The 24,444-nt window shown below is 41.9% G+C and overlaps 1 protein-coding gene across 1 annotated transcript in view; it reads left to right on the forward strand.

The window, feature by feature from the left end:
- CPQ (carboxypeptidase Q) overlaps positions 1 to 24,444 on the forward strand; it is a 537,382-nt gene that overhangs the window by 139,175 nt on the left and 373,763 nt on the right. The window contains exon 3 of the mRNA XM_040432637.1: positions 11,653 to 11,860. Coding sequence (XP_040288571.1) covers positions 11,653 to 11,860 — 208 coding nt within the window. The remainder of the gene's footprint in view (positions 1 to 11,652; positions 11,861 to 24,444) is intronic.

Consider the following 24,444-nt stretch of genomic DNA (forward strand, 5'->3'; position numbering starts at 1 on the left):
TGTTTGTCATGGGACAACCCCTTTAAGTATTTTCATTTTCTTAATTACTGGAGAACCCCTTTAATCATGGGATAACCCCTTCAAACATTTGCTTCTGCAGTAAAATTAATTTCTTCTTTCCATCAGGAGGAAAGTGATGTAGTCTTATATCCAGGGAATTTCAGAGCTTCATTTTATAACTTTAAGATTTTTTTCTGTTGGTCTCATTTGTTTTTCATGCTCATTCCTCACATATCTCTGTCGCTCATCGGACCTTCTTTATTATAATAAAAAAAAAATTGCAGCTTTTGAAGGATGAGAGGGTGATGATCAGTTATGCAAGGAAGCGATGCCAGAAAAAGTCTTTCCCTCCATTGATGAGCAATCAGTAACATATTGCATGTCATTACATTTCTTCGTATGGTGCCAGAGTTGAGGATCGGGCTAAATGAGACACTGCAGTAGTTCCTCTTTCATCTGTTTGGAGAAGCGATATGAAATGTAGATTGCAGTGCCAGCCTGCTGGGACATTGGGTTTCTAATGAAATATGAAATTTCGCGCTATCTGGCCGTCTTTCCAGTGGCATAGATCCAGACATCGGAATTACCTTGTCATTGGGACATTCCTTAGGTAGAATATTGAACCTGAGGTACATTTCAGGCAGCTGCAACCTATCAGTACATTTTACCTGCATGCCAAGAATAACTTCACTCTGGTGTCTACAATGCTTGCTGACAGCAGGCAATTATACAAAGTGTACATATACTGGAGTATAGTCTACCTTTATCATATGAAGAAGATAGAAGTCCACACACAGAGCTCTGTTATTGCTGTCTAGCATTAACCAGAACAAGTAATTATTTACTAATTATTTATTAAGTGCAAGACCAACAGACAGAGAGAAAACAGGACTCCGATCTATGAGCCACATCTACATTCACATGTTTAAAGGCTATGGACAACTTCGGGGCAACCCTATTTCAAAAGTAATCCATATCAGATCACTTATGGTCCAGTATAAACAAGAGACTCTGCATATTCCGTCGCTTCTCCATCCATAAAGGGAAAAGAAAGTTCCTTAAGATTCTAAAACTGTGTCATGGGTCCGGGTGGCCTAGATTCGAACAAGTCAATATTTTATTACCAAGATATTGTTCAACTGGACAACCTCTTCCTAGAATTTAACGGCCCTCTCTTTGAGTCTGGTTTCTCTAATGCCTGATGATGAGCTGCTATTGCAAAGGAAGACGCATGTTGATAATCAAGGGAAATGCAGCATTAAAGGCTATGTACACCTTTCCAGGGCATTTTTTATAATTGCATTGTACTAATTTTTGGCTAAAAACATTTATTCAATTTGTCTTTCTTAAAAATATTCAGCCGTTTCTGAGATATAGGGGTTAAAAATCAGTAAGCTGTCACTTTCTGTTTTCTTTAAATCCTGTCAGCTAATTTGCAAATCTTATCTTTGATCTCCTGACCTCATAAACACTCAAACATTTTTTAACTAATACTCTGTACTCATTTTGAGCTAAAAATCACTTTTCCAATGTGTCTTTACTAAAAATGTTGAGCCCCTTTCTCTGTACAGCCTTGAGATTCTCTAGCAGTAGGCTCTGTATTTTTACTGTTTCCCATCAGGTAGCTCAGCTCATGGCTCCTTATCTCTGATGTCCTAGACACTCATTATGGCTCAATCCTTATCTTACTGATAAGAAAGTGGCTTAAATAAGTGTTCATGATGTTTTAGTAATTTAGAGACACGGGGTAATTTATTATACTGAAATACGCCTATATTAGGCATATTTCATGCTTAGGTGGCAGCACAACGGTTTGTTGCGCTGCTCCCTGTGATTTCTTCCCGCTCACGCCAGGTCTAAAATTGTGGGTGAGGAAGGGGACGGGCCAGCCTGTTTTAGGCATAGAAAATGGTCTAAATGTAAGACAGCAAGGAAGCTGTCTTACATTTAGAACTGGCGCTGGATGCACCAAAATTATGGAGAGGTCTGCGTCTCTTCATAACTTCGGCAGATCCACCGCCAGTTTTGGGCTTTATTTGGACCGGCGTCTAAAACGCTGGTCTTCATAAATTTGCCCCAAAGTTTATTAGATGACTGGCAGAAAGTGAAAGTATGAGCTAGACAGTAAACCCTTTGTGTAAGAACAGCTGAATATTCTTAATAATGACCAGTTGAAAAACAGCCTAAAATTTGTAAAATGCAATCATGAAACAAATTGCCCCCAAAGGTGTACATAGCCTTTAAACCATATTCTTTTCAGTTTGATAAGAATTGAGCTATAATGAGTGTTTGAGGTCAGGAAATAAGAGCTACACATGAGCCATCACATGAAGGAATTGAAAGAAAACAGAAGGTGATGGTTTGCAAATAGGCTATTTTTTAAACCCTGTAACTCAGAAACGTCTGTTGAAAAAAAAATTTTTAGCCCAAAAGAAGAAAAATGCAGTCATAAAAAAGAAATACATAGCCTTTAATGCTTCAGTTCCATTGACCATCCACATGCAGTTTTCTTATGCAGCTCATCATTTGACATTAGAGAAGCCATACTCAAAGTGAGGGCTGTTTCATTCTAGGAAGAGGTTGTCCAATTGACCAATATCCCAGTTCTGAAAATATTGACTTGTTGGTCTAAGGGTACTTTCCCACTTGCGTTTTTCTTTTCCGGCATAGAGTTCCGTCACAGGGGCTCTATACCGGAAAAGAACTGATTAGTTTTATCCCCATGCATTCTGAATGGAGAGTAATCCGTTCAGGATGCATCAGGATGTCTTCAGTTCAGTCGTTTTGACTGATCAGGCAAAAGAGAAAAACGGAGCATGCTACGGTTTTATCTCCGGCGAAAAAAACTGAAGACTTGCCTGAATGCCGGATCCGTCCTTCCGGCCTGCGCATCCGCAGACCGGTAAAAATGTTAAAAAATATACAAGACTGATCCGTCTGTCCGCATGACAAGCGGAGAGACGGATCCGTTCTTGCAATGCGTTTGTGAGACTGATCCGGATCCGTCTCACAAATGCTTTCAGTCACATCCAAATTGGCGGATCCGGCGTGCAATTCCGACGACGGAACTGCCCGCCGGATCACACTGCCGCAAGTGTGAAAGTAGCCTAATCAAGGCCACTCTCTGACATAGTTTTAAAATCTTAGGGACTTTCTTTTCTCTTTATGAATAGAGAGGTGATTGTGGATGCAGAATCTCTTCTTTATACTGGACCCTAAGTAATCTGAGATTTATTACTTTTGAAATAGCGTTTGCATGGACATATTCAACATTTTCGTTGTATGGACGCATCGTAGAACATCTGTGGACATTTAAGAGGCCCTACTCTACCTGCATATGTACGTATAAGAATTGATACAGAGCAAATCCAACAGAGGGGAAATCTATCTCCATTAGGCATTGCCTGCTGTTTTTTTTATTAGCAAATAGACAAACCGTCTCTTTCCTCCCAAATATCTTTCTTTCTGTGCCTATATTTTCACCCAAATTTAGTTTTTCTGATCAATAAATGTACTCTGTACAGACCCACCAATTTACTCTGCAACGTGTAGGTGGAACAATTTTGAGCACATTAGCAGTATTTAGTTTTGGGGATTTTCTTTTAAATTTGTAATTATATGTAATTGTAAGATGGTTGTTTACATCTAACATGTTGGGAGTAGGCTAGTGATTTTGCAGCTACAATTTTCTAATTTTCCTTAGTAGGAAATTGCTCATATATTTCATACAACAGCTATTCAATCTTAATTGAGCAGAGATTTTGCAGCTGCTTTAGAGAAATCAGTTGTATACTGCTGCTAGTCATTTCAGAGCAATTTTATTTCAAATGCTTCAAAATTCTGATTTGCACATTGTATTTTAAGCCCTATATATACACTACTCACAAGGTTAGATATATCTGGCTTTTGAGAGAAATTTATGGAAAAAGTAAAAAGTTCGCTCTACAGTGATAATATACAGTCCTGATCAAAAGTTTAAGACCACTTGAAAAATGGCAAAAAATCGTATTTAGCATGGCTGGATCTTAACAAGGTTCCAAGTAGAGCTTCAACATGCAACAAGAAGAAATGAGAGTGAGACAAAACATTTTTTGAGCATTCAATTTAATAAAACAACGAATAAACTGAAGCAGGCTGTTTTTCAGCTGATCAAAAGTTTAGGACCACACCTCCAAAAAAAAACTAAACCCCCCATTTTTGTAAACTTCCCTTGCCATCCATCCCCAAAGGTTCTCAATTGGATTTAGATCAGGGGAACACGCAGGATGGGCCAAAAGAGTGATGTTATTCTCCTGGAAGAAGTCCCTTGTCCTGCGGGCATTGTGTACTGTTGAAAAACCCAGTCGTTACCACACAGACGAGGGCCCTCAGTCATGAGGATGCTCTCTGCAACATCTGGACATAGCCAGCGGCCGTTTGACGCCCCTGCACTTCCTGAAGCTCCATTTTTCCACTGAAGGAAAAAGCACCCCAGACCATTATGGCGCCCCCTCCACTGTGGCGCGTAGAAAACATCTCAGGTGGGATCTGCTTGTCATGCCAGTAACGTTGGAAACCATCAGGACCATCAAGGTTACATTTTTTCTTATCAGAGAATAAAACTTTCTTCCACCTTTGAATGTCCTATGTTTGGTGCTCTCTTGCAAAGTCCAAACGAGCAGTTCTGTGGCGTTCAAGGAGATGAGCTCTTTGAAGTCGTTTTTTGTTTTTGAAACCCTTCAGTCTCAGATGCCGTCTGATGGTTATGGGGCTGCAGTCAGCACCAGTAAGGGCCTTAATTTGTGTCGAGGATCATCCAGTATCTTGACAGACAGCCAATTGGATCCTCCAGCTCAGTGCTGATGAATTTTTTTTGGGTCTTCCACTTGACTTTTTTGTTCCATAACCCTCAGGATCATTTAAGAAATTCCAAATGACTGTCTTACTGCGTCCCACCTCAGCAGCGATGGCGCGCTGTGAGAGACCCTGCTTATGCAGTTCAATAACCCGACCACGTTCAAAAAGGGAGAGTTTTTTTGCCTTTGCCATCACAACGTGTGACTACCTGACAGAAAATGACAATGAATCCACATCTTTGCACAGATTTGGCCTTATACTCAGTGTAAAGATGAACAGGGAGCCCTGGAAGTAGTGATCTCAACATTATCAAGTCTTTCTGGGATTACATGAAGAGATTTGAGCGAGCGTATATTTGTGCTTAGTTCCCCAAAATGTTTGGAACAACATCCCTGTCGAGTTCCTTCAAAAACTGTGTGAAAAAGAAGAACCTAGAAGAACTGATGCTGTTTTGAAGGCAAAGGGTGATCACACCTAATACTGATTTAATTTAGATTTTTTTTTTCATTCACTTTTCATTTTGTTAATTGATAAAAAATAAACCATTAGCATGTCTATTTTTGAAAGCATTCTTACTTTGCAGCATTTTTCTACACCTGCCTAAAACTTCTGCACAGTACTGTAGTTTTAGGACTGGTGTGTCACCAGTTATATATCTCTGCCTTAAGCAGATCAGTACTTACATCCTAAATCCTACTTAGGATGAAGTTCCAGCTGGAGTCCCCCGAATGTATGTGTGCAAACCAGAGTTATTCCCATCAACCCCTCCTCTAGTGTGCATCACGCATGTCTCTGAGATCACTCAGGAATGTGGTCTTCTCAGCACAATGGGGGATGGGTACGTCTCTTACCCACTACATTACAAGGGAAACTCTATTATACAGAATATTAAAAGTAATATAAAAGAAACAGAATTAAAGGGGACAGAACCAGTCAGTACTTAGAAATACCCTTACAATACAGAAAGATAAGAAAAAAAAAATTTGCTGTTTTCGCTGCACAGATACATTTTATTGAGTAACTCAGTGGCTAAATTATAATTACGTGCAATTACTGCATGTAGAATATTTGTAATGCAAGTTAGTTGTTTAAATTAGACATGTTCAATTAGATGGATTGTCCATTTTATATATGCCTTTTCAGTTGATATTGGACTGATTGAAGACCAAAATGTGTGTTAACCAGACCTACCAATTTTTACACACTGACCCCTACACACGTGTTGAGACACAATTATTATTTATTTACAATTGGTCATAAAGACCAGTGATTGTCTCTAGATTGACACGTGTGGTAATTATATGTTTAATATATAACGTTTATTTTGCATCCCTAGAATAATTTCTACCTAGAACTAACTTAATTAAAAATTATCAGCTGCGTTTGTATTGCCGCTTTAATGGCCTAATATAGCAATGTGGCTGGATCTCTGCTCTACACTACAAATTGCCTAATTGGCTCATCTGTTTCCACACGGCTCGAGCCGTGTATAGTGAGGTGCCTGCTGTTGTATCACAGTCTGCTACCCTAAGATCGGTGCTTGCAGTTCCTAGCTCTCTCTACTTGCTCATATTCATTGCTGGGCCATCGCTGAGCAAACGCTAGCTGGCTAAAACACTAAGATCACAGTCTGCCACCCGACATGTTTCGCCAGAGATCTGGCGTCTTCAGGGGTTTGGGCAGTAACTGTGAAGGGGGCGAGACCCAACCTTTATAACCTGCCTCTCGGTGTCATAATGCAACTGACTACTGTGTAGCTCTTTTGTTGCTACCTCTGTAGTTTCAACCAATCTAAATCCACTTCTTAGGACCTTCAACTTCAAAAGTGCCTCCCATAAACTCAGTCATCCATAGGGTGCCGTTTCTGCAATTGCGCTTGCGTTCACACTTAGTAACATATCCGATGAATAAGTGGTAGTGCGCATGTCAAGGGACTTAGTCTTCATAGCGGTCACCGTTATTACTGCGCATGCGTTGATAGTTAGAGTTCGATGTCTCACTACCTCCCACGCATGCGCACCTGTGTTCTATAGGTTTTTCATAGCCAAGTGTCAGCCTCCGCTGCGCATGCCTGGACACTTAGCAAGTGGAGAAACCTCAACAAACTACGCATGCGTCAGGCGACAGTGCACTCCAGTCTTAACCAGACCTACTGCTCATCTTAGTCGTTACACAACCTTATGAAACTTTCCTGCAAGACTATGAGTTCTTTTGAGTCCTCTTTATGTGAACTTGCTAAATAATTTAGGCAGAGTTCTTAGTTTTAGATTTTTTAAAGTTACACGGATTTGCAGCTACTTTACAAATCCAGAGGGCGGCATTTCATTTTCAGTGCTCCATCTGTATTTATATCTGCAAGTGACCTACTTATGTCATATATTACATGTGCTCGGTTCAGTTTATTTTTGTGGAACAGAAATTTATAATAAACTATTTAAAAATATTACTATATAATTTTTAACTTTTACTTGGAAATAAAATTATCAAGGGGACCAAACCTTGCCAAACAATTAGGATCATATATCAACAAGGTGAAAAATGTAAAAGTTATAGGGAACCTGTCATCATGAAAATGCAATACAGTCTGCAGGTTATCGAGCAGGAAGAGCTGAGCAGAATGATATAAAGTTTTATCAGAAAAGATTAATTAAAACTTGTAATTTATTAATTTAAAGGGGTTTTCCAGTTTTTCTTGTTTGCTTTTTTACTGTTGACCTATCCTCCACATAGGTTGTCAGTGTCTGATCGGTGGGGTCCGGCACCCAGGACACCTGCCGATCAGCTGAAGGGACCCTTATTCTCAGTAGCACCACGCCCTTCTCCCTGCTCCCAAACCACAGCACTGTACCTTGTATAGCGGCTTTGCTTATTATCGCAGCTCAGCCCCATTCACTTCTGTGGGGCTGAGCTGCGCCTAGGTCATGTGACCGGTGGACGTAATCTCACTGGCCTAGGAAAAGCCGAAGAAGGTTGTGGTGCTACTTCAAGTGCCGTTGCCTTCTGAAAAAGCTGATCATTGGGGGTCCCGAGTGTCGACCTCCACAGATCAGATATTAATGACCTATTCAGGTAGGTAATCAGTAAAAAAATAATAATTGGAAAACCCCTTTATGAACAATATGATGTGGTTACTTGTACACTGTGTGACCATTTACAATATGGAGGATGCTAACGGAACAAACCACACAGGTCATCATTTAAAGGGGTTGTCCGGGTTCAGAGCTAAACCCGGACATATCCCCATTTTCACCCAGGCAGGCTGACTTGAGCATCGAAGCAGTTTATGCTCCGATGCTTTCCTTTGCCCTGCGCTGAATCACGCAGGGCAAAGGCATTTTGTGAAGTTCTGGTGATGAACCGGGCTCTCCATGGGGCTGCCAGAGGGTGGCTTCTGCCCAGCAGTGAGCCCGGTGAAGTCACCGGTACTGAAGGGCGAGCTTTAGCACTGCCCTAACCTGTAAAACGGCTAGGGCAGCGCTAAAGCCCGCCCAATCAGAGCACACTGCTGGATGGAAGCCTCCGCTCGGCAGTGTGTTATGGTAAATAAAAGAGCCTTTGCCCTGTGCGATCCTGCGCAGGGCAAGGGAGAGCATTGGAGCATGAAATACTAAAATGCCAACATCAGGGGGGCTGTCTGGGTGAAATTATGGGTATGTCCGGGTTCAGAGCTGAATTTCACCCAGACAGCCCCCCTGATGTTGGGGGACAACCCTTTTAAACTAGGCAATGTTTACAGCTGTAGTATATGGGGAGGGGGTGTACTACGCTAGCAAGTTCTGCTGGGTGAACGGCTCCTTTTTGTGAATTTTTTTGCTTTTCATTTATTTTACGTTTCATCAAGTAAAATATTTTATTACTTTTTATATTCTTTTTTTCTGAAATGCCGTGAAAAGATGGCGCGCTAGAAGAAAGCTTCACAATAAGATATTGAGGTCACTAAGGGTTAAAGTCTGAGGATCACAGGTAACACAATAAGCTTTAAAGACAATAAGGATTAATTCGATTTCCAGTAGACGTGTCAGACAAACGTGCAACCATCCACAAAGAGGACGTATAGGGAATATGGGCTTAAATTACGCGCTCATTTCTCGCTTTACATAATTCGAGGCCTTTTCCTGGTGCTTTTAGTTCTGTAAAGCGGCAGCCATCCTTAGAGAGATAACACAAGAGCCTCTCCGCTGATTACATTCAGGAGGCAGACTGGGAAATGCATCTCTGTTTCAATTTCTCACCTGTTATACAAGCCGCATAGTTCTGCCGCTGGGTCTCCAGTGAGATTTACGCCTGCTAGTTTCTATTTGCAGTTCGCCGTGATTTATGTTATAGGATCTGTCAGCCAGAGCTGTCGGTATTTGGCTGGTTTGTTACACGGAAATATGGTTTCTGGAGGGACTGTGACTTTACTATGTTAATTTAATGCCTGAAAGTGCCAAACATTTTCTACATTTGTTTAAGGTGTACGAGAGTCTCGGTTCCACCGTGATCGACACTTATCAACGATGACAAATACTAGTTAAAAAATGTAAAAATAAAGAAAAAAAACGATCATTATGTTGTAAAGTTACAAAGCTATAATGAAAGAGAGCATCTCTCAGCAGAATCAATCCCAGTAATCCAGGCAAACTGCCTGGTAGGGTTGATCATGCTGAATGCAACAACATCTCTGTTGCAGCAATCAGACGTGCCGTTTTAGAGAGATATGTAGTTTTATTATGTTAAAAATGTTCAGAGCTGAACCCGGACATACCCTTATTTTCACCCAGGCAGCCCCCCTGAGGCTAGCATCGGAGCCTCTCATGCTTCGATGCGCTCCCTTGCCCTGCGCTAAATCGCGCAGTGCACGGGATCTTTTCTTTATCATAACACACAGTGTGTTCGGTGACGTCACCGGCTCTGATGGGAGGGCTTTAGCGCTGCCCTAGCCGTTTTACAGGCTAGGGTAGCGCTAAATCCCGCCCATCAGTGCCTGTGATGTAACCGGTCTTCCTGGCAGCACCATGGAGAGCCCCGGTACGTCACCGGATCTCCAAAAAATGCCTTTGCCCTGCGCGATTTAGCGCAGGGCAAAGGAGAGCATCGGAGCATGAACTGCTCCGATGCTCAAGTCAGGGGGCTGCCGGGGTGAAAATGGAGGTATGTTCGGGTTCAGCTCTGAACCCGGACAACCCCTTTAAAGGGGTATTCCCATCTAAGTCAATGGGGGCATATTGCTAGGCTTTGTCCCCGTTTTCTGATAGGTGCGGGTCCCAGATTGTCTTTTCCCTTTTTTTTTTTTTTTCCTTTTGGACAGGATGTGCCTCTTCAAATATACAAATATGGAAGAGTTTGTCTTCTTATTCATTTCCTTTGTATTAAACTGGCAAACAGATATGACCTGGTAATAACAGAGCAGCTACAAGAGGACACCTGTTGGAAGATCTTCTCCTCGCCTGTTGACAGCCGTCTTATTATGTATTATATGAGCTGTTCTTGGCTGCGCTTCCATTCATATGCAGTCTGACGTGTTTCATAGACATCTGAGCCTTCATTATTGCAGCACATACAGTGATTGGCGGGGTTAATTATTACTAGACCTCATTCCAACCATGAGGGAAGAAAACCTTAATAGATGAAAAAGCCTGTCCACACTGAGTAAATGTATTACACCAGAATTACAAAATGACGACTCTTATCATGCCCTGATGTAACTGCAGGCTGTCAGGCCATGATGGAAATTGCCGTTTTGCAACAGTCGGAGAACATTGTATTATGCAGACTAAAAATATAGTTCCTACTGGAGCTAGATCTAAGTATAGTTGCAAAACGAGAGGAATAGACCTGCTCATGACAGTAAGGCTTCATGCGCACGACTGTATTTTGGGTTCACGTCCCACCTGCATTCATTTCTATGGGCCCTCAAAAAATGTGGACAGCACACGGAGGTACCGGTAATCTGTTTGCTGTCCACATCTGTGAAGCCCTATGTCTGTCCCTCAAAAAAATAGAAATGTCCTAATGTAGTCCGGTTTGCGGAGAATAGGCATTTTTACAATACAGCCGGACGCAGGCGGCCAATATCTGCAGTTTGCGGATCTGCAGTTTGTGGACTGCAAAACAGTTAAGTCGTGTGCATGAGGCCTAAGATGTCAACTAGGCTATGCTAGTCTGTTCCACCGATTGGTTTCTGCCCATTCGCACTATGTGTATGTAATCCTATGGCAAACCAGAAATATTTCTAATAATATCACAGGATAAATCAATGTATGGAAACTAGTCTGTAATATAATTATATTATTGGAACGTGATCATGGAAGTGGAGTTGGGCTATGTATGAGAAATGGCTAAATTCTGTTTTATTTGCTCTACATTCACTGCTTATTTTATTATTAGGGGCTAGTGAAATAAAATGTTATTTTGTTATTGTACATATTATTCAGTTTTGGGGCCTATTCGGAGGGCAGTATGAGCGTGTCCAGTACCCGTTCAGCAATTTTGCGGCACCGATGCAGACCCATTCATTTCAATGGGGCTGCAAAAGATGCGGGCACCACACTTGTAGTTCCGTTCCGCGGGCCCGCACAAAAAGATAGAGCATGTCCTATTCTTGTCCACCATTGCGGACAAGAATAGGTATTTTCTATGATGGTACCGGCCATGTGCGGTCCGCAATATTTGGAACGCACACAGGCCGGCATCCGTGTTTTGCGAGTCTGCAAAACACTACGGTCGTGTAAATGCGCCCTTAAGGATGTTTAATACTCATGAACCGTTACATTTTGTTAAATTGTTTACGTCTCCATTGAACCAAGTATAACTGATTATTTTTGGGTTTTGCAGGGATAACGGCAGAAGTGATCGTAGTGTCTTCTTTTGATGAACTGCATAGGAGAGCTGAGGAGGCCAAGGGGAAGATTGTAGTTTACAACCAGCCTTTCGTCAGTTACGGAGAGACCGTGCAGTATAGGTCACGAGGAGCCTCCGAAGCTGCTAAAGTCGGGGCTCTGGCCTCTTTAATCAGATCAATAGCTTCCTTCTCCATTAACAGGTAAGGCTTGTATTGTCACTCCCCCCAAAAAGACTCTGGTCACATCTACGGCCTCTTTCACAAATGAGTGAATCATGGACATGTACAGTTGTGTTCAAAATTATTCAACCCCCAATGCTGTAAAGGGTTTTAGGGAATTTAGTGTACATTTGTGATTGTGTTCAGAATGAAATCTTACAAGGTCTTTTTAAAGAACCAAATGCAACTAAAATGACATCAATTGTTTTTGTAATACAGTATTAAATGTTTTTTTTTTGTGATTTCTTCATTGACACAATTATTCAACCCCTTAAAGACTACCACTCTTAAGAACAGAGGTTCATTCAAGTGTTTTCGATCAGGTATTGAAAACACCTGTGGATGTCAAGGAGCAGCAATCAAGCATAATAAGCACCAATTAGGCAGATTTAAAAGGACTGTGATACTCAGCTCCTTCTAGACATTTACTGGTGTGTTTACAAACATGGTGAAGTCAAGAGAATGGTCCAGGAAGACAAGAGAAGAGGTGATTTCTCTTCACAGGAAGGGCAATGGCTATAAGAAGATTGCAAAGATGTTAAACATACCAAAAGACACCATAGGAAGCATCATTCGCAAATTCAAGGCAAAGGGCACTGTTGAAACGCTACCTGGTCGTGGCAGAAAGAAGATGCTGACTTCGACTGCTGTGCGCTACCTGAAGCGCAAAGTGGAGAAAAGTCCCCGTGTGACTGCTGAGGAACTGAAAAAAGATTTGTCAGATGTGGGTACTGAAGTTTCAGCTCAGACAATAAGGCGCACACTGCGTAATGAAGGCCTCCATGCCAGAACTCCCAGGCGCACCCCCTTGCTGTCTCCAAAGAATAAGAAGAGTCGACTGCAGTATGCCAAAAGTCATGTGGACAAACCACAAAAGTTTTGGGATAGTGTTCTGTGGACTGATGAAACAAAATTAGAACTGTTTGGGCCCATGGATCAACGCTATGTTTGGAGGAGGAAGAACAAGGCCTATGAAGAAAAGAACACCTTGCCTACTGTGAAGCATGGCGGGGGGTCAATCATGCTTTGGGGCTGTTTTGCTTCTACAGGTACAGGGAAGCTTCAGCGTGTGCAAGGTACCATGAATTCTCTTCAGTACCAGGAGATATTGGATGAAAATGTGATGCAGTCAGTCACAAACCTGAGGCTTGGGAGACGTTGGACCTTTCAACAGGACAATGATCCCAAGCATACCTCCAAGTCCACTAGAGCATGGTTGCAGATTAAAGGCTGGAACATTTTGAAGTGGCCATCGCAGTCACCAGACTTACAGTCTTGTGAAAAAATTAGGACACCCTTTGAAAGCATGTGGTTTTTTGTAACATTTTTAATAAATGGTTATTTCATCTCCGTTTCAACAATACAGAGAGATTAAAGTAATCCGACTAAACAAAGAAAACTGAAGAAAAGTCTTTTCAAGATCTTCTGTAAATGTCATTCTACAAAAATGCCTATTCTAACTGAGGAAAAAGATAGGACACCCTTGCCCCTAATAGCGAGTGTTACCTCCTTTGGCTGAAATAACTGCAGGGAGACGGTTCTTGTAGCCATCTACCAGTCTTCGACATCGGTCTGAGGAAATTTTACCCCACTCCTCAATGCAGAACTTTTTCAGCTGTGAGATGTTTGAGGGGTTTCTTGCACGTACAGCCCTTTTCAAGTCACCCCACAGCATCTCAATGGGATTCAAATCTGGACTTTGACTTGGCCATTCCAGGACTCTCCATTTCTTCTTTTTCAGCCAATCTTTGGTTGATTTACTAGTATGTTTTGGGTCATTGTCATGTTGCATGGTCCAGTTCCGCTTCAGCTTTAATTTTCTAACTGATGGTCTCACATGTTCTTCAAGCACCTTCTGATACACAGTAGAATTCATCGTGGATTCTATGATGGTGAGCTGACCAGGTCCTGCTGCAGCAAAGCAGCCCCAAACCATGACACTTCCACCTCCATGCTTCACAGTTGGTATGAGGTTCTTTTCTTGGAATGCTGTGTTTGGTTTACGCCAAACATGTCCTCTGCTGTTGTGTCCAAATAATTCAATTTTGGACTCATCTGTCCAAAGAACATTATTCCAGAAGTCCTGGTCTTTGTCAACTTTATCGCTGGCAAATGTCAGTCTGGCCTCGATGTTTCTCTTGGAAAGCAAAGGTTTCCTCCTTGCACACCTCCCATGCAAGTTAAACTTGTACAGTCTCTTTCTGATTGTAGAGGCATGTACTTCTACATCAACAGTAGCCAGAGCCTGCTGTAGTTCTCGAGATGACACTTTAGGGTTTTTGGATACCTCTTTTAGCATCTTGCGGTCTGCTCTTGGGGTGAACTTGCTGGGGCGACCAGTCCTGGGCATGTTGGCAGTTGTTTTGAAAGCCCTCCACTTGTAGACTATCTTCCGGACAGTGGAATGGCTGATTTCAAAATCTTTTGAGATCTTTTTAAATCCCTTCCCAGACTCATAGGCTGCTACAATCTTTTTTCTGAAGTCCTCTGACAGCTCTTTTGCTCTCACCATGGTGCTCACTCTCACTTCAACAGTCAGGAGCACACCAAACTAAATGTCTGAGGTTTAAATAGGGCAAGCCTCATTCAACATGCAGAGTAACGATCTACTAATTATGTGCACCTGGTGTGATATACCTGTGTGAGATCTGAGCCAATTTAAGAGGGAATACATGTGAGGGTGTCCTATCTTTTTCCTCAGTTAGAATAGGCATTTTTGTAGAATGACATTTACAGAAGATCTTGAAAAGACTTTTCTTCAGTTTTCTTTGTTTAGTTGGATTACTTTAATCTCTCTGTATTGTTGAAACGGAGATGAAATAACCATTTATTAAAAATGTTACAAAAAACCACATGCTTTCAAAGGGTGTCCTAATTTTTTCACATGACTGTAAATCTGATTGAGAACCTCTGGTGGGACTTAAAGAAAGCAGTTGCAGCGCGCAAGCCTAAGAATGTGACTGAACTGGAGGCTTTTGCCCATGAAGAATGGGCGAAGATACCCGTAGATCGCTGCAAGACACTTGTGTCAAGCTATGCTTCACGTTTAAAAGCTGTTATAACTGGAAAAGGATGTTGTACTAAGTACTAAGATTGAATGTCACTTGGGGGTTGAATAAAACTGATAATGATGTGAGCACAGAAAAGACATTTGTGGTTATTTCATTATAAATGTTATGTTATATTTGTCTGACTTACAAGTGCCTCTTTGATTTAATTGTAAACAAGATGACTGAAATGATCAAAGTCAAACTGGCCAAAACACTCAATTTCAGTGTGGGTTTCAATAATTTTGAACACAACTGTACTGTTATAGTCTCCATGGATCGCTTATGTATCCATTGACTTTAATGTGTGTATTCACACATCAGTGGTTTTCTATGGACGGTAGATCTGCGGAGATACCCGGGAGACATGCACTATTTTTGTCTGTGATTGTGGATCCCTCACGCACATTATAGACTATGGATCCATTGAAAACCAAAGACACAACATGGATGACATCTGGTCCATGGTTTTCATGGATCATTGCTAGGAGATGCTCTTGAAATACATTTTCAGCCTATCAGTGCCCGTGGAATATAGATGACACACAGAGGGCAAAAAACAGACACGCGTACCAAACACAGATCCTTCACAGACATCTTAATGGATGAACCTCTGTCCATCTAGTCAGAGATGTAGACAAAGATGAGTGAAAGGGACCTAACTCGGTCACCATGGAATAAAGGACATTATATAAGGGGGGTCTTTTTTGCCTCCCCCTTCCTTCTGTCAGTGTTATAGATATCGGCAGAGAGGGGGAGAAGGTTGAAAGTGGTAGATCAGAGTGTGGAGAGAGGGGAACGTATCCAAGTCTTCAGGCAGGGAAGATCACAATTTAGGCAGTATTGTGTCAAAGTGTAGATAGGGAGGAGAGCGAACACAAGGCGATGAAAGAATCACATTTTCTGTGTATGAATGTAAAGAGAAAGGAATGTACCCACTGCAGACACTGCAGGGAGGCGGAAGGAATCTCACACTCTTCATCATCAGCATGTGATATCACAAGGGAGTGGAGATCCTTCATCAGCTGTAGAAGTGGAAAGCGTGTATAGGAGTGAAGCTCGTAAGGGCTTGTAAGGGCAGCAACATCCTGGACACACAAAACTCTTGTCCAACATGTATTACTCTGAAAAACCCGTCTACACAAGAAAAGTCTATAACTAAGAGCTGGGTACAGCTAAAAACATAGTATAACTTTTTTAACCCAAGGTAACCACCAACATACAGAAGTAGCAGGTGCCAAATTCACATTCATTGTGCGCTGTGCTATAAACCTACACCATGCAGGGTGCCATTGATACACTTTATACAGTATTGCCATGGACATGCTATGTAAATAGCATTGAGAACCATGTTTTTTTTTTTACTTTAACCCCTTAAGGACACAGCCTTTTTACACCTTAGGACCAGGCCATTTTTTGCAAATCTGACCAGAGTCCCTTTAAGTGCTGATAACTTTAAAACGCTTTGACTTATCCAGGCCGTTCTGAGATTGTTTTTTCGTCACATATTGTACTTCATGACACTGGTAAAATGAAGTCAAAAAAATTTGCAAATTTCTAAGTTTCAGTTTCTCTACCTCTGTAATACATAGTAATACCCCCAAAAATTGTGATGACTTTACATTCCCCATATGTCTACTTCATTTTTGAATTATTTTGGGAATGATATTTTATTTTTTGGGGATGATATAAGGCTTAGAAGTTTAGAAGCAAATCTTGAAATTTTTCAGAAATTTACAAAAACTCAATTTTTAGGGACCAGTTCAGGTCTGAAGTCACTTTGCGAGGCTTACATAATAGAAACCACCCAAAAATGACCCCATCTAAGAAACTACACCCCTCAAGGTATTCAAAACTGATTTTTAATACGTTGTTAACCCTTTAGGTGTTGCACAAGAGTTATTGGCAAATGGGGAGGAAATTTGAGAATTTCATTTTTTTGTCTAATTTTTCATTTTAACCCATTTTTTCCACTAACAAAGCAAGGGTTAACAGCCAAACAAGACTGTATCTTTATTGCCCTGACTCTGCCGTTTACAGAAACACCCAATATGTGGCCGTAAACTTCTGTACGGCCACACAGCGGGGCGTAGAGTGAAAGGTGCGCCGTTTGGTTTTTGGAAGGCTGATTTTTATGGACTGGTTTATTTACACCATGTCCCATTTGAAGCCCCCCTGATGCACTCCTAGAGGAGAAACTCCCTAAAAGTGACCCCATCTAAGAAACTACACCCCTCAAGGTATTCAAAACTGATTTTACATACGTCGTTAACCCTTTAGGTGTTGCACAAGAGAGTTATTGGCAAATGGCGATGAAATTTGAGAATTTCATTTTTTTGCCTAATTTTCCATTTTAACCCATTTTTTCCACTAACAAAGCAAGGGTTAACAGCCAAACAAGACTGTATCTTTATTGCCCTGACTCTGCTGTTTACAGAAACACCCCATATGTGGCCGTAAACTACTGTACGGCCACACAGCGGGGCGTAGAGTGAAAGGTGCGCCGTTTGGTTTTTGGAGGGCTGATTTTGCTGGACTGGTTTTTTGACACCATGTCCCATTTGAAGCCCCCCTGATGCACCCCTAGATTATAAACTCCATAAAAGTGACCCCATCTAAGAAACTACACCCCTCAAGGTATTCAAAACTGATTTTACAAACTTTGTTAACCCTTTAGGTGTTGCACAAGATTTAATGGAAAATAGAGATACAATTTCAAAATTTCACATTTTTGGCAGATTTTCCATTTTAATATTTTTTTTCCAGTTACAAAGCAAGGGTTAACAGCCAAACAAAACTCAATATTTATGGCCCTAATTCTGTAGTTTACAGAAACACCCCATATGTGGTCGTAAACTGCTGTACGGGCACACGGTAGGGCGCAGAAGGAAAGGAATGCCACACAGTTTTTGGAAGGCAGGTTTTGCTGGACTGTTTTTTTTTACACCATGTCCCATTTGAAGCCCCCCTGATGCACTCCTAGAGTAGAAACTCCAAAAAAGTGACCCCATTTTAGAAACTACGGGATAGGGTGGCAGTATTGTTGGTACTAGTTTAGGGTACATATGATTTTTGGTTGCTCTATATTACACTTTTTGTGCGGCAAGGTAACAAGAAATAGCTTTTTTGGCACCGTTTTTTTTTTTTTGTTATTCACAACATTCATCTGACAGGTTAGATCATGTGGTAATTTTATAGAGCAGGTTGTCACGGACGCGGCGATACCTAATATGTATACAATTTTTTTTATTTATGTAAGTTTTACACAATGATTTCATTTTTAAAACAAAAAAAATGTTTTAGTGTCTCCATAGTCTAAGAGCCATAGTTTTTTCAGTTTTTGGGCGATTATCTTAAGTAGGGTCTCATTTTTTGCTGGATGAGATGACTGATTGATTGGCATCTATTTTGGGGTGCATATGACTTTTTTATTGCTTGCTATTACACTTTTTGTGACGTAAGATGACAAAAAATGGCTTTTTTTACACCGTTTTTATTTTTATTTTTTTACGGTGGTCATCTGAGGGGTTAGATCATGTGATATTTGTATAGAGCCGGTCGATACGGACACGGCGATACCTAATATGTATACTTTTTTTTATTTATGTAAGTTTTACACAATGATTTCATTTTTGAAACAAAAAAAATCATGTTTTAGTGTTTCCATAGTCTAAGAGCCATAGTTTTTTCAGTTTTTGGGCGATTATCTTGGGTAGGGTATGATTTTTGCGGGATGAGATGACGGTTTGATTGTTACAATTTTGGTGTACATGCAACTTTTTTGATCACTTTTATTACCTTTTTTGGGAAGTAAGGTGGGCAAAATTTCAATTTCATCATAGTTTTTTATTTTTTATTTTTATGGCGTTCACCGTTCGGGTAAAGTAACATGACCGTTTTATAAATCAGGTCGTTACGGACGCGGCGATACCAAACATGTGTAGGGAATTTTATTTTTTTTCATTTTAATCAGTGATAAATGTGTTTTTTGATTTTTACTTTTTTTTCACTTTTATTCACTTTTTTTTTGACCCAGACCCACTTGGTTCTTGAAGATCCAGTGGGTCTGATGTCTGTATAATACAGTACAATATATATTGTACTGCACTGTATTTTACTTACACTGAACAGATCTATGCCTTTTATCACAGATCTGTTCAGCACCATGGACAGCAGGATGCCTGAGAGGCGTCCTGTTGCCATGGGAACCTTCCCCGTCTGCTCAGTACTGGTCAGAACTGCGCAGACGGGGAAGGGTAAGGAGGGGATCTGTCGGGGGGCTGTCTGGGGGCTCTCTCCCTCCCCATCGGGGGGCTGCAAAGGCACAGCTCCCTCTCCCTCCCCATCGGGGGGCTGCAAAGGCAGGGAGCTCCCTGCGCTGTTAACCTTTTCCATACAGCGGTCTGTACGGACCGCTGTATGGAAAGGGTTAAACGGCTGACATCGCAGATGTCAGCCGTTTATACCAGGGTGTCAGCAATGTGCTGGAACCCTGGTATACCCACTAGAAGCCAACGATTATACAAGGGGAGGCGGGCGGGGGATCGCGATCCCGCCTGCCGCACCGCCCGCCTCCCGCACCGCCCGCAACCCTCCCCCTGCACCTCCCACCACTATAAAATCACTCAGGGGTGCAGGGGGGGGGTGAATAAAACGTTATTTTAGGCATATAAAGTTTCTGATCCCCGCGGTCAGGGACCGCGGGGATCAGAAAATGCAGAAATTGCAGCAAACCGCAGGTCTGAATTGACCTACGGTTTGCCGCGATCGCCGACATGGGGGGGTCACGGGACCCCCCCGCGCATTTAGCCTAGGTGCCTGCTCAATGATTTGAGCAGGCACCGGGCTCCGATCACTGCCAGCCACACGGCAGTGATCGAAAATACACAGGGCGTACAGGTACGCCCTGTGTCCTTAAGTACCAGGGCACAAGGGCGTACCTGTACGCCCTATGTCCTTAAGAGGTTAAAGAGGACCTGTCACCTCTCCCGACATGTCTATTTTAATAACTACTTGCAATACTGATGCATTTACAATTCTGGAGCGTTTTTATATCTCTGTGTTGTTTTGTTCCTCAGTTATTGCCACTAGAAGGTTGTTAATAAATCTGCAGCTAGGTGTTACCAGTGGGGGAATGTCCCTGCACGGATAGGAGAGTGTCAGGCTACTTTCACACTTGTGGCAGAGTGATCCGGTAAGCAGTTCCGTCGCCGGAACTGCCTGCCGGATCCGGCAATCTGCATGCAAACGGACAGCATTTGTAGACTGATCGGGATCCATCTTACAAATGCATTGCAAAAACGGATCCGTCTCTCCGGATGTCATCCTGAAAATACGCATCCGGAAGGACTGATCCGGCATTGCGGTATTTTTGATGCCGGCACTAATACATTTTAATGTTAATTAATGCCGGATGCAGCATTCCGGCAACTGATCCGGAATTTTGGACGGAGATAGTACCGGTATTTCCTCTGTCCAAAACGCTGTTTGGTGACTGAACTGAAGACATCCTGATGCTTCCTGAACGGATTTCTCTCCATTCAGAATGCATTAGGATAAAACTGATCAGTTCTTTTCCGGTATAGAGCCCCTATGACGGAACTCAGTGACGGAAAAGAAAAACACTAGTGTGAAAGTACCCTCAGACTGTGCAGGCTACTTCCAGATGATCATTCATTAATAGACTTCTAGTAGCAATAGCTGAGGAAAGGAGGAACATAAGGTCATATGAAAATATCCTCCAGAATGTTTATTGCATGGGAAATACAATTATTTAATAAAGCAGACATGTCAAGAGCGACAACAGATCTTCTTTAATAGTCTAGTGCGACAAAGTGGATTTGCCACTTTTTACATCCGTATGTAAAAATCATATTTTCCATGTCAAAAATGTCCATAGCCTTTACCACTAGAGGGAATTTGACCTTTGTGTATAGCCCTGAATTCCAGATGTCTATTATATCAATTAAACATGCAACTGACAGATTGATGGATATGATTTTGTTTTTTAGGTAATTTTTGTCAACCCCTTATATTCTATGCAGTCTCGTCTTACTATTAGTCATTTTCTGTTTCTTGGATTATTTAGTCTTACCAAGTGCCGTTAGTTAAATCAAAGTGAACCTCCAGAGCAGTTAAATATTTAATTTGGTTTGATTAAAGAATAAAGCGCAGAGCAGATATTGATTCTTGCATGTATGTGTGCTCGAGAAATGGAAAGCATTTATATATAAAGATCTGTTAATTAACCTTTTTATGTGCTTTTATATGAAGTAGTGTTCATTGTGATTATGCAACACGCAGAGAGGCAATAATACATTCACTATATAACACAATAGACCCTAAGAAACAAATGGATAACAAATGATTACAAGTTTACCCAAGAGCCGAACTGAAGGACTTACCAGAATATTTATAATAACTGTATTTTTTATTTGACCTTTTTATTTCCATTGGATTAAATGGTAGCATAACAAGCAGAGCTACGTATAAAGACGGTCAATTACAAGCCAAGGCTTATGATGACGCAACATAAAGGGAGGCAGTCAACAATATAAGTAAACTTAAACGTAAATTTCCATCTTTATGTCTTTTTAGGTCCAGTGTTTTGGGCTTCATTTCTTAAAGGGGTTGTCTCACTTCAGCAAAGTGCAATTATCATGTAGACAAAGTTAATACAAGGCACTTACTAATGGATTGTGATTGTCCATATTGCCTCCGTTCCTGGCCGGATTCATTTTTCCATCGCATTACACACTGCTCATATCCAGGGGTTATGGCCACTGCTGCAGCGCAGATACGAGGTGGCTGCGGTGGGAGCGCTGCGCATGTGTGCCTATGACAGCTCCTACAGGCTCATCTGCATATATTAAAAGATCATTCAGGCACATATGAACTTGGGACCAACACAGATGCCTTCAGCTGCCAAGTGCACATGGAGCAGGTCAGACAGTGTCATAGGGACAAATCTGCTGACAGATGCCCTCTAAGCTCCAATTGGAGCTCACCAACTCTTGTATTTGCCCGTGGGTGTGTTCATCCATCAGCGCTCACACTGCCCCACGGGGCCTGCAGGGGGTACGGGGCCTCCGTTCTCATGATCGGTGGAGATCCCGGGGGTAGGACCCCCAATGATCTGATAGTTATCCCCTAGGATAATAGGGGATAACTTTTACCTGCCGGAATACCCCTTTAAAAACTTGGCACACTTGGCATACTTCTAACAGTGGCCTACCTCCTGCAGACACAAAACAACGGTCATATTGAAAATGTTCTCTTCCCTGACATCTGCTACTGAGAGATAGTTGGAAGCCGCCATAAACTTTAGATCCTAGACTGATCCCTTCAACTTTGGTGGCTTTGGACAACTCATACAACCCATATTACTCTATATTGTTATATTAGCAAGGTCTTCTTCTCCCTGCAGCCTCTGCTCCTGACCCCAGTCTTCTAAGTGTGAAATAACTAGCTACTGTTTTCATGGCTGACGCTCAAACACAATGAAACTCTGAAAATTCTATTTATGCTTCCGATTGTGCACCATTCGAGTCTAGGGATGAGCAAATAAAACTTAGTGTCAATACTGTACAGAGTGAGCGCTCCGTACAGTATTAGAATGTATTGGCTCCGATGAGCCGAAGTTAATACTTCGCGAAGTCTCTCGAGACTTTGCAAATTAACTTCAGAAATTGATTTATGCAGTAAAAAAACATTTCCTGAACTCGGATTCGGTTCCAAGTGGTATATCGCGAAGTAATAACTTCGGCTCATCGGAGCCAATACATTCTAATACTGTACGGAGCGCTCGCTCCGTACAGTATTGAAAAAAAGTTTTATGCAAATCGACTCCGGATGTTTCATCCGAAGTCGATTCGCTCATCCCTATTCGAGTTATTAAAATTGAAGAGTTGCTTAGTCGCGCACTGCTTTTGACATGTGTAGATTTCTACCCATCGAATAGTATATAGAAAAACTCCAGAAATATCAAGATTCGTTGTTTCTTAATCAATACAAGTTGCTTTATTAAATCTGCGGCTGGTTAGGGTACTTTCACACTAGCGTTGTTTTAATCCGGCGTTCAATTCCGACACCGGAACTGCCCGCCGGATCCGGAAAAATGTGTGAAAACGGATTACATTTGAATCCTGATCAGGATTTTGATCACAATGAAAAAATGCATTGGAAAAAACGGATCCGCCATTTATGGACTTTAACTTTTTTTTCTAATTTTTCGGGTTTAACATGCAAAAGCCGGATCCGTTTTGACTGAACACACAGCGCCAGATCCGGCGTTAATGCAAGTCAATGGGAAAAAGACCGGATCCGGCGTTTAGTCAAAGTGTTCAGGCTTTTTGGCCGGAGGTAAAAATACTGCATGCTACGTTTTTCTGAAAAGCCTGATCAGTCAAAAAGACTGAACTGAAGACATCCTGATGCATCCTGAAGGACGGACTCTCCATTCAGAATGCATGGGGATAAAACTGATCAGTTCTTTTCCGGATTTGAGCCCCTAGGATGGAACTCACCGCCGGAAAAGAAAAACGCTAGTGTGAAAGTACCCTTAGTTATGTTTCGGTCTATTTTGGCCTTTTTCAATCTTTGACAGAGCAAAAAAGAGTAACATGAATAACATGATTCATTTTGATATACAATGGCAGAGGTACGTTTTACACAATAACATGATGATATACTAAATTCATCATACAATCTCATAATTAGGCCTCATGCACACGACCGTATTTTTTTGCGGTCCGCAAAACGGGGTTCCGTTTTCCCGTGATCCGTGACCGTTTTTTCGTCCGTGGGTCTTCCTTGATTTTTGGAGGATCCACGGACCTGAAAAAAAAGTCGTTTTGGTGTCCGCCTGGCCGTGCGGAGCCAAACGGATCCGTCCTGAATTACAATGCAAGTCAATGGGGACGGATCCGTTTGACGTTGACACAATATGGTGCCATTTCAAACGGATCCGTCCCCATTGACTTTCAATGTAAAGTCAGGAGTTAATATACCATAGGATCGGAGTTTTCTCCAATCCGATGGTATATTTTAACTTGAAGCGTCCCCATCACCATGGGAACGCCTCTATGTTAGAATATACTGTCGGATATGAGTTAGATCGTGAAACCTCATTTCCGACAGTATATTCTAACACAGAGGCGTTCCCATGGTGATGGGGACGCTTCTAGTTAGAATATACTACAAACTGTGTATATGACTGCCCCCTGCTGCCTAGCAGCATCCGATCTCTTACAGGGGGCCGTGATCAGCACAATTAACCCCTCAAGTGCCGCACCTGAAGGGGTTAATTGTACTATCATATCCCCCTGTAAGAGATCAGGGCTGCCAGGCAGCAGGGGGCAGACCCCCCCCCCCATCCCCAGTTTGAATATCATTGGTGGCCAGTGCGGCCCCCCCCCCCCTTCCTCCCTCTATTGTAATAAATCGTTGGTGGCACAGTGTGCGCCCCCCCGCCCCCCCCCTTCCCCCCTCTATTGTAATAAATCGTTGGTGGCACAGTGT

Source organism: Bufo bufo, chromosome 5 (assembly GCF_905171765.1).
Source record: "Bufo bufo chromosome 5, aBufBuf1.1, whole genome shotgun sequence".
Lineage (NCBI taxonomy): Eukaryota > Metazoa > Chordata > Amphibia > Anura > Bufonidae > Bufo > Bufo bufo.